The sequence below is a fragment of the Muntiacus reevesi genome, chromosome 1 (genome assembly GCF_963930625.1).
Source record: "Muntiacus reevesi chromosome 1, mMunRee1.1, whole genome shotgun sequence".
Lineage (NCBI taxonomy): Eukaryota > Metazoa > Chordata > Mammalia > Artiodactyla > Cervidae > Muntiacus > Muntiacus reevesi.
This window is the reverse complement of record NC_089249.1, coordinates 169,351,812-169,362,932: the sequence shown is the minus strand read 5'-3', so window position 1 is coordinate 169,362,932 and position 11,121 is coordinate 169,351,812. Positions and strand designations below refer to the sequence as shown.

General features: G+C 53.7%; 1 protein-coding gene across 1 annotated transcript; it reads left to right on the top strand.

Annotated features, from left to right (window-relative positions):
- The first annotated feature begins 3,383 nt into the window (after nt 1–3,383).
- Nucleotides 3,384–4,245, top strand: GJB4 (gap junction protein beta 4). Its single transcript, XM_065930442.1, has one exon. The coding sequence runs from the start codon at nt 3,445–3,447 to the stop codon at nt 4,243–4,245; it is 801 nt and encodes a 266-aa protein (XP_065786514.1). The 5' UTR covers nt 3,384–3,444.
- Nucleotides 4,246–11,121: the final 6,876 nt, after the last annotated feature.

Sequence of the window (11,121 nt, the reverse complement as noted above, 5' to 3'; positions counted from 1 at the left end):
GGGGCTGCCTGATCAGGCCTGGGTTGGAAGGACCCGGGAGCCAACGTGCAGCCTTGGGGGTGGGGGTGCTGAGCCGAGAGTAGGGGCAGCCAAGAGGGAGAGTCAGGTGGCCTGGGTTCAGATCCTTTCTCCCCAAGCTCCTGCCACCTGCACCAGCTGTGTGGCCTTGGGCAAGTGACCGCCCAGAGCCGAACCTCGGTTTCCTTTTGTATACAATGGAGATGATGAGCCCTGCTGCACAAGGCAGTCGCTGTGAGGAGAGGTTTAATAAGAGAATATACATGCACAATGCCTCCAACGTGTGGGGTTCATGGTCAGGGCTTAATAAAATTCAATTCATTCACTGATTCAAGGTGACCTTTGCTCCTTCAACCTTGGCGAGCCTTATTGACTCCTTTTGTCAACTTCTCGGCCCTTGCACAGGGCTGCACTTGATCTAGCCAGGTAAGAGGACCCCCCAGCACTCCTGGGGGTCTTGCTCCTTGCTTGGGTCAAATCTAGCCTTTATCACCAGGTGCAGTTTTAGGCCCGTGGATTGCCTGCAAAGAGAATGAAGCTTAGTGAATAAGCAGTCGTGTGTCTCAGGGGAAAGTTCATGGACTTCTGAGTCCTAACACTTGACTTTGAACCCAAGTTCCACTGGGACTCTGGGAGAGCAACCACAGCTCTTCTCCAAAGTGGGTTAATAATATCAAGCCAGTGGGATTGCTGCAAGGCAGGATGAGCTCACAGCTGCGGACGAGGTTAGCTGGCTGTAAAAGGCCACATAAATGTTAATCACTGGTATTAGGAAGTGCTCTATAAATGCTTGTGGGAAATGAGACAGAGGAGCCCCTCCCTGGCTGCACATTAACCCCTACCCCAGGCCCAAGGCCCCTGTGCAGCCCCCACCTGCTCAGGCTCTTACTTCTCCAGAAGCCCAGGCCCGTGGAGGGTGGGCTGGGAGGCCATGCCTGGCCCCATGCCAGCTGGAGAATTTCATGCCACAACCTGCATTCCTTGTCTCCACCTGGGCAGCGGTGCCTCATTGAAAGGAACGGAGGGTGGGTGGGTGGGTAGGCCCTCCCACCCCCACATGTCTCACCAGCACTCAGAGAGGTCCTGCCAGAGGCAGGGAGCAGGAAGAGGGGCAGTGCAATCCTGGGCTGAATCAAGGTTGCCCCTTTCCATAGATGCGAGCTGCTGAGGGTCTCAGCACCAGGCTTCCGGAGAAAAGGGTAGGAGAGAGGCCTAGGGACAAGAAGATGGGGACATTTAGGCAATGGCGTGGGAGGCAGAGGCAGGAAAAACGCCACTTGGTGCTGACCTGGGCCCGAGCATGAACGTACCAGGCTCCAGCACCTGCTCAGGCAGTTTCACCCATATACCTGTCAGCCTGGCGAGCCAGACCCAGCCATGCCCACTGAGCTGCCGAGAAGGTGTGGGCCAGCGGAGAAGAGCCACAGGTGTTTGCTCTGAACGTGTGCCCGGGAAGTCCGCCCACCTGCCTGCCTGCCTGCCCACCCGGTCACTCCCGTTTGGCTCACTAGTTCAGAATGCCCCACCCAGCAGGGGAGTGAGGAACAAAAGCTGCCTCCGGGAGGTCCCCAGGCAGACGGGCAGACACGCCAGCCCAGGGACAGGAGAGTGGCTGCTAGAACCACGCAAGGTGAGGACCAGATCGGGCAGATGACTGAGCTGGGAGGCAGAGGCCAGGTGGGCTGAGGATCCCAGGGCACCAAGGGCTGTCGGTTGGGCTCAGGAGACATCCGGGGAGACACGATCTCTGGAGAAACTCCCGGGAAGCCCGAAGGAAGGGGAAGGACTGTCTGCCAGACCAGAGGGAAGACAGGAGATTAGAGATAACAACCCACTCCAGTACTCTCTCCTGGAAAATCCCATGGACGGAGGAGCCTGGTAGGCTGCAGTCCATGGGGTCGCTAGGAGCGTGACTTCACTTTCACTTATCACTTTCATGCATTGGAGAAGGAAATGGCAACCCATTCCAGTATTCTCGCCTGGAGAATTCCAGGGACAAGGGAGCCTGGTGGGCTGCCGTCATTGGGGTCTCACAGAGTCAGACACAACTGAAGTGACTTAGCAGCAGCAGCAAGTAAGAGGCGGGATAAGGAAGAAGTGGGGTTTCAGTTGGGTTGAGCACACACAGAACACACAAATGTCTGTGTGTTCACTGGTCCAGGCTCAGTACTGAGTCCTAGGGAATCAGAGATGAATGAGATATAGAGGCTGCCCTCCAGAAGCTGACAGTCTGGCATGGAAAACAGATACATAGACCATTTAAGTACCCGTGAGGCACTCTGCCAGGACAGATGGAGGAGAGTGCTCAGAAAATGTCCCAAAGGCACAAGGTCTGAAGATGGCTGATACCTGAGTCATGGGCAGGAGAGGGGCCAGAGGCAGAGAGGTAAGACAAGGGGTGTGGAGGATGGAGCAGCAGGACATGGCCTGAATGACACAGTGGCCCACATGGGCAGCAAACAGCCAGCGAGCCGACGGAGAAGGAAGGCGTCCCTGAAAGCAAAGGTAGATGGTGGGGGGAGGACCATGCCAGAATCTTGCCTCTGGTCTTCCCCAGTCCCTCCCAAAGACTGGAATGGTTAGAATTCCAGAGAACCCACTGGGGTCAGGTCAGCCCTCAGGCCCAGCGCCGAAACAGGAGGTGGCAGGATCATACCAAGCCTCCGTGATTCCAAGAGCCTGTTTGCTTTGAAAGGGAATGTCAAGTGGGGAACGTCCTGGAGCCAGAGAGAAGATGAGGGTAGATATCATCTGAGGTCTGCACAGGGCCTGGGTCAGGCTGGTGCTCAGTTGGAGGAGGTTGAAGAATAAAGATACATGTCCCTCAGACTTCCCTGGCAGTCCAGAGGTTGACTCCAGGCTTCCACTGCAGGGGGCATGGGTTCAATCCCTGATTGGAGAAGTTCTGCGTGCTATATGGTGTGGCAGAAAAAACAAAAAAACAGATACACATCCCTCCCCTCCTGCCCAATCCAGGCTGGCAGCTGACCCAACAGTGGATCATCCAACCCACATTTTTTTACTGTTTCTTTAGAAGTTGTGTGACCCGCAGAGCTGAAGGTTGGAGTCAGCGAGGTTGGTAGGCACATCATTACAGGATGATTACCCTTCACGTGTACTGGTTACTTTATAGAATAAAATATGTCCTGATTTTGTAACTGGAAGATGGAAGCTTAAGACCAGCTCTGCCCCTTCCAGCCACGCGCCTTGGGCGGGTGCCGCTCGGGGCTTTAGCTCCCTCCCTCTGAATCTAGGGTGATGGCAATCCCTGCCCCACCAAGTCATGCCCAGTGTGGACATGATAACACGGTGGTTGTGAAATCATGTGCCCGTCACACCCTTAATGAAGGTGCCCATTTCCAGGTTCTTCCAGCCCTGTGACGCCGGGCCGAGATCGTCCACCCAGGGAAGCAAGGCCGGGTCAGCATGAACTGGGCGTTCCTGCGGGAGGTGCTCAGCGGGGTCAACAAGTACTCCACGGCGCTGGGCCGCATCTGGCTGTCCGTGGTCTTCCTCTTCCGCGTGCTGGTCTACGTGGTGGCGGCGGAGGAGGTGTGGGACGACGAGCAGAAGGACTTCATCTGCAACACCAAGCAGCCGGGCTGCCCCAACGTCTGCTACGACCAGTTCTTCCCCGTGTCCCACGTGCGCCTCTGGGCCCTGCAGCTCATCCTGGTCACGTGCCCCTCGCTGCTCGTGGCCATGCACGTGGCCTACCGCCAGGAGCGGGAGCGGAAGCACCGCCGGAAGCACGGGCCCCACGCCCCGACCCTGTACGACGACCCGGACAAGAAGCGGGGCGGGCTCTGGTGGACCTACCTGCTGAGCCTCCTCTTCAAGGCGGCCGTGGACGTGGGCTTCCTCTGCGTCTTCCACCGCCTCTACAAGGACTACAGCCTGCCGCGGGTGGTGGCCTGCTCCGAGCCGCCCTGCCCTCACACCGTGGACTGTTACATCGCCCGGCCCACCGAGAAGAAGATCTTCACCTACTTCATGGTGGCCACCGCCGGCCTCTGCATCCTCCTCAACCTCTGTGAGGTCTCCTACCTGGTGGGCAAGAGGTGCCTGGAGATCCTTGGCCCCAGACCCCGGGGGTCCCGGCGCCGGCCTCACCTGCCGGAGACGTGTCCACCGTATGCCCTCTCCCCCGGGGAGCACCCCCAAGATGGGAACTCTGTCCTAATGAAGGCTGAAATGACCACGGTTGATGCAGGTGGGTTTCCATAACCAGCGAGGTCGGCAGCTGAGACCACCAGAGCTTCTGCCTGCTCCGGAAAGCCACCACCGGGCAGGTGGGGAAGGCAGATGTGGAGCTCCAGACACCCACCCAGGGACCAATGCTAGGAAGCAGTTTGGTCTCTGGGTCCTGAGCCCTGGGGGAGGCAGGTTGATAGCTGATGGGGACTTTTGTATATGGCGATAGGATATGTCAAGTCCTTAATAAATATGATTTTCTCAGTACTTTGCAGATCAGGGATAGGGAGGGATGGGAAGGAAAGTGGGAGGTGGGGGAGGGTCATGATGGACCTTGGAGAGGCGGCCAAGACACTCAGTGGGCATCTGAGTCCTGGAACCTCAGATCCAGGTTTACCCATCACACACTCACACTCCCGCCACACACCCCACAGAGCATGCCCCCAGGAGGTGGTGGGAAACCCAGAGGTTGATCCAGTGGTCTCTGGACTCTGCAACCAGCTGGTCAAAGCAGGAGGGGAGAGATCCTAGGAGACCCTGTGCCAGTATGAGTTGATGACCCTCAGCTACGTGCACATGGCTTCCCGATCCTGGCCTCCCTAACCCTGCCCAGCAAGGTACCCAGGGATGAGACCTTTGAAGGGTGAGGGGGAAGGCCTGGCGTGGGTGGGACGGCAGTGAGAGGGGGTCCTGGATGGGAGCGTCTGCCTGCGTGTTTAAGAGGCCCATCCCCACGGGCCAGGACTCATGGAGCACCTCCAAGCTGACGGTTCCTCACGGATCCTTAAGGCTGAGGGACTTTCCTTCTCTTTACTGAATACACAATCCTTCCACCCTACACACACCACTCAGACCTTGACAGCTCCTGAAACAGCTGGACTAGCTCGAGAGCCAGCACCCACACCAGTTTGAGTCACAGGACAACCCTCTGGGAGACCCCTAGGCCCCTCCCATTCAGCAACCCCTAAGGTGACCATGTCATCTTTCCCCAAACCTGCTCTCCTCAAGCATCACCACCCGACCACCCCCCAACACCCCACCATGAACAACACTGCCACCCACCCAGTTGTCCGAGCCAGGAACTGGTCTGGCATCCTCCGCCCCTCCCCACCTCCCAGCCCCTCACGGCCCGCATCTCAGAGCAGCACCAAATCCTGCAAATTTAAGCCTCTAAAAGTTTCCCGAGTCTGTCTCTCCTCTCCCACCCCATAGCCTTACCCCTCCCACTGGGCCTCTCCCCCTGCCCTTCTCTACAAGGACAGAGCGGTTGTGTACGAATCTGACAACATCATTCCTCCGGCTTTGAAAGTCCTTCCACTATGACCACCATCCCCATTGCCCTCCACCAGGCCCTGTTGACCTCCGCAACCTCACAACACCCCCTCCTTTCTCCTGAAAAGTAAAAGTGGTAGTCACTCAGTTGTGTCCAACTCTTTGTGATCCCATGAACTGTAGCCCGCCAGGCTCCACTGTAGCCCACCAGGCTCCTCTGTCCATGGAATTCTCCAGGCAAGAATACTGGAGTGGGTAGCAATTCCCTTCTCCAGGGGATCTTCCTGACACAGGGATCAAACCCAGGTCTCCAGCATAGCAAGCAGATTCTTCACCGTCTGAGCCACCAGGGAAGCCCCCTTTCTCCTGGTAACACCAATAACACACCAAAGGGCTCGAGGATCCTCAACCAGACACATCACACTGGGTCGTGCCTCCAGCCTTCAGACATGCTGTTCCCTCTGCCTGGAATGCCCTTCCTCCCTCATCTGGGACGCTTCCTCAAACTCCCAGGGACAGCCTTAACCTCCTCCATGTGCCAGCCTCACCTGCACTTCAGCCACTCTCCCCAAATTGGAGGGGTCCATTCTCCCCATCCAGAGAAGTCAATGGCACCCCACTCCAGTACTCTTGCCTGGAAAATCCCATGGATGGAGGACCCTGGTGGGCTGCAGTCCATGGGGTCGCGAAGAGTCGGACACAACTGAGCGACTTCACTTTCACTTTTCACTATCATGCATTGGAGAAGGAAATGGCAACCCACTCCAGTGTTCTTGCCTGGAGAATCCCAGGGACGAGGGAGCCTGGTGGCCTGCCGTCTATGGGGTCGCACAGAGTCGGACACGACTGAAGCGACTTAGCAGCAGCAGCAGCAGTTCTCCCCATCAGTCTGTGAGCCCTTTACACATAGGACGCTGAGTTATCCAGCTCCCCAGCTGCCTTCAATAAATCTTTGTTAAATGAGTAAATGGTCTATGAGCTGCTTGATGGAAGGGACCCTGTCTCATTTATCCGAATCTGAATCCTCCACCACACCTAGCCCAGGGAGCTCAGCAGAGTGTTTCCCTGTTTGTGTGTTTTGTTGTTGTTGTTTTAATTAAGCCAGCCTACAATATTTTGGCCACCTGATGTGAAGGACTGACTCATTGGGAAAGACCCTGATGCTGGGAAAGATTGAAGGCAGGAGAAGGGGACGACAGAGGATGAGATGGTTGGATGGCATCACTGACTCGATGGACAGGAGTTTGAGGAATTTCTGGGAATTGATGATGAATAGGGAAGCCTGGCATGCTGCATTCCATGGGGTTGCAAAGAGTCGGAAACGATTGAGCGACTGAACTGAACTGAAAATTTTTTGTTTTTTTAAGTTAACTCTTTTTGAAAACATATTTTAAAAGCAGTCTAGGAACATTTAGGACAAAGAAATAATAAGGATACCATAATTAAATGAATTCAAGACATCCTTAGGGGTACAGTTTTTACAGCCATCCCTTCGTATCCATGGAAGACTGGTTCCATATTCTTTTTCTTTAATTAATTTTTATTGGAGTATAGTTGCTTTACAATGCTGTGTTAGCTTCTACTGTAGAGCAAAGTAAATCAGTTATATGTATACATATTAATACAGCCCCTCTTTTTGGATTTCCTTCCCATTTAGGTCACCACAGAGCAGTGAGTAGAGTTTCCTGTAGTATATAGTAGATTCTCATTAGTTATCTATTTTATACCTAGTAGTGTATATTTGTCCATCTCCCAGTTCAGCCCACCCCTATCCCTTCCCCCGGTCTAAAGGTTTTTCAGTTCAGTTCAGTTCAGTTTAGTCACTCAGTCGTGTCTGACTCTTTGCGACCCCATGAACCGCAGCACATGGTTTTTATACGGGAGAAAACTTTGGCCTGGAGAGGAGAGGGGAACTTCCAAGTCCACAGGGATGAACTGAATCTGTGGGGGGCTAGGTCCCCCATGACCCCTGGAGAGCCTCCATGCCCACCCCTGATTATGGGACAAGATCAGAGAGTTCCCCCCGTCTTAGGTCAGGGTCCCTGGAAGCAGGGCCAATGGCAGGAGTTTGTGTGCAGGTAAGGAAGAACAAAGGCAGCAGGATAGGGAGAGGGTGGAGCTGTGCAGAGTATTCTGGGAATTCTGGATATTCTGTGTTCTGGGAAACTCAGTCTTGGCCTGAGCCCCATGGCATGAGGGGACCTTTGGATCATAAATCCCATAACACAATTGTCCCCTGGAGTAAAGAGCATCAGATTTTGGAGCTCCCATAGCTGTCAGTCGTTGGTTTCAGGCTATCCCAAGCCAGAGGGCTGGTGAGGAAGGGTTGATGGCGCTCACTCAGTCAAGGTCAGTTCTTTGGGGGCAGCTATAAGCCATGAGTGTATCTCTCCCAGGAATGAGGGCGTGGGTGGGGCACCAAAACCATCCACTGACCACCCCACCCCAGGAAACAAGGTGGCCCCCACCACCAAACCAGACCAGAGCCGTGACCACCCAACCCCAGAGAACAGGATGGCCATCTCAACCAGCTCAGAACCAGACGGCCCCACACTGCTCAGCCCAAGGCAGCTCCCACATGTAGACCTGCAGACCTGCCATAGACAACTCCGTCTGAGATTCCAGGCTCCCTACTCCAAGGGCTTCCAGGTCCAACACAGGCAAGAACATCACAGAACCCTGACTAACCCCACACCAGGCCTTTTCATGGGCACTCTTCCCAGAGGTCTTTAAGTCCCAAGCCACTGAGCCCGGTGGAGATGAAACACCACCTGACCAGCCATCATTCTCTGTCCTTCCACCGCCATCTTCCTGAAAACTCTTCCCTCGCTTTGGTCCTGCCGTCTTTCTCCTCCATCCTCTGCCCACCCCCATAGCCGCACCTGCTTCTCGTTCACTAAGGACTGGAGCATGTGACTGTGGTCTTCTGGTATTCTCTCACAGCCCCTGGCCGCAGGGACCACTCATGTGTCACTCTGCTCTCTTCATTCCATGCCAGCCTCGTGGCCCAGGACCTCCTCCTCCACTCCACTTAGCTGGCCACTCACAGGATCACAACCCGGGCCTGTCTTCCCCCAGAACTGCTCCACCTCTAGAATCTTCCATCCAGTTCAGGTCAGTAACTATTTACTGTTCACTTCTGTGTGACGAGTTCTGTGTCAGTTACACACGATTTGTCTGGGAAGAATCAGGCAACAGTCCCTGACTTCATGGAGCGATATGCTATGAAGAGGATGGCTAATGAACTTGTGACATGCTGGGGAAGCCGGGCGGGGGGGCGGGGAGGGCCAGTGGTGGCTGGGGAAGAGGGAAGAGGGAGGGGAGGCAACATTCAGGCACCCAGGAAAAGCTTCCCTGGGACTTCTTAAACTGACACCTGGAGAAAGACGAAGATCTTGCCAAACAGAGAGAAGGGGATTCCAGGCAGAGGGGAAAGTATATGAAAGGCCTAGCACAGAGATCAAACCTGATGCCAAGGATCGGAAGGAACCCAGGAGGGCTGGAGTCAGGCGAGCAGGCTCATAGTAGGCGTCAGGCTGAAGTAGACAGGGGCCGGACGTGCAGCGCTTTCTCTAGAAGTCTTTGTTAAAGATTTCAGACTTTATCCTAAAAACAATGAAAAGTTACCAGGGCGACTTTGCACAGAAGCCACGTGATCCAATTTACAGGGTCTGGTCACAGTGCGGAGGGGCCAGGGCAGGGCTCTCTGTTTGAAGCCTGATGCAATAGTCCAAGTGAGAAAGAGCAGTGGCCTCAGCCAGGGTGTGCACAGGGGTGATGGAAAGAAATAGCTGGATCAAAGACATGCTTACGAGACAGAATGGAAACGATGTGGTGACTTGGTTGGGTGTGGGGATCAGGAAGAGAGCGGAATCAAAGTGACACCCAAGTTTCTGGCTCTGGGTGGTGGTGCCATTTCCCGAGTGGAGGAGTAGGTGTGAGGGCGATACTGGTAACTTCTGTTTCAAATATGTTGACTTTGAAATACAAATAAGATACCTGCTTACCCCCTCTCATTCATGGACCATATTACACCCCGGCCAGGAAGGCTGCTAAGACACTTATTATGATTCACACCCAAAACCTTGACCTCTCACTTTCTGGACTTCCTTGTTCCCAACAATCTTTTTTTCTCCACCTATCGAACCTCACCACATGCGTGCTCACACCCTAGACCCTGTTTGTACTGTACCCTGTTTGCACTATCTTCTCTTTCTTGTCCCCCTCCAGCAATCTTTCTGCCCCATCTACTGGCCAATAAGCCCACTATCTCAACACCCATCATCCCCTTCACATCCCCACCTTCCCTCCTAACTCCAGTTAAATTCTCCAGGTGGCCCCTGTTTCAAAACATCTGGAGAATAATACCACTGGACTGGCTGGCTTCAGGCACAACTTCTGGTCACAAAGCTCAAGTGGGCACTCCACATGTCTAAGAAATTCTACATTTTCCTAAAACTTTAACCCTATTTTCCAAGATGACTATATCATACCTCTCTTTCCCCAAACCTCAAGCCCCCATTCTCTTAATCCCCCATTTCAGCAGAGAGCCAGGCATCCTATGCCACTGGGCAATAGAAGCAGTAGGCAAGCACCGGCTTATCCCCGTCCACCAAGTCCACCTTCTCCCCTTAACATGGATAAAGCACCCTGCTCCTGGTAGCCCCTGCTGCACGTGGACACTGTCCCCCATAACCTATCACCCACCCCCGCCCCTGACTGTGTTCCACAGCTATTGCCTCACTATTCCTTCTCTGTAAATATATCTTATAACATTTCCCTCTCTTTTCTTTTAAATATCCTTCTCCAGCTAATACCCCACTTAAAACCAAATCCTCTAAAAGTTGTCTACACTTGACATCTCCACTTCCTCATCACTTTAGCGACTCAGGACGGCTCTTATCAAGATCATGAATGGCCAACACTGTTGCCAAATCCACTGGTCATCCTCATCTTTCTCCCTCAGCAACACTTGGCCATTGAGAGCTCCCTCCTTAAACACCATCTCCCCTTGGCTCCCAGGCAGCACCCTCTCCTGACTTCCTGCCATCTCGCTGATGGGTCTTTCTTGATTTCACTAATTGTTCTTGCTGATCTCTAAACGCAAAATGCCCCAGGGCCCAGTTCTCCACCCTCTTTTCTGCTTTATCTGCTCTGTGATCTTGTCCAGAAACACCCATAAAACCATCTCTAAACTGATGATTCTCACATTAAAGTTCACACCTAACCACTCCTCTGAGTGCTAGACTCACTATCCAAAACAGAACTCCTAACCCCCCAAGAGGACAGATTTATATTCTGTCCTGGTCTTCACCATCTTGGAAGATGACATTCCCGTCCACCCAGTTGCTCAATTCAAAGACCTAGATGTCTCTTTCCTCATAATCACATCCCCACTATTAGCAAGTCAAGCTGGATATAATTCCAAAATGTCTTCAAAGTCCATTCCCTTCCTACCATCTCTGAGAACCACCTCATTGAACACTGGATACCTGAAGTGGCTCCCTGCCCTGACTCGTGCTCCTCTGCACTTTCTCCTCCATATGGCAGCCTGAGAGACCTTTCTATCATGTAAATCAAACCAAGTCACTCCCTTCCTTGAAACCCTCCCAGTGACTTCCCATCATGGTTGTAAAA

Coding starts and splice junctions, on each gene's coding strand:
- GJB4 (XM_065930442.1), top strand. CDS start 3,445: ATGAACTGGGCGTTCCTGCGGGAGGTGCTCAGCGGGGTCAACAAGTAC.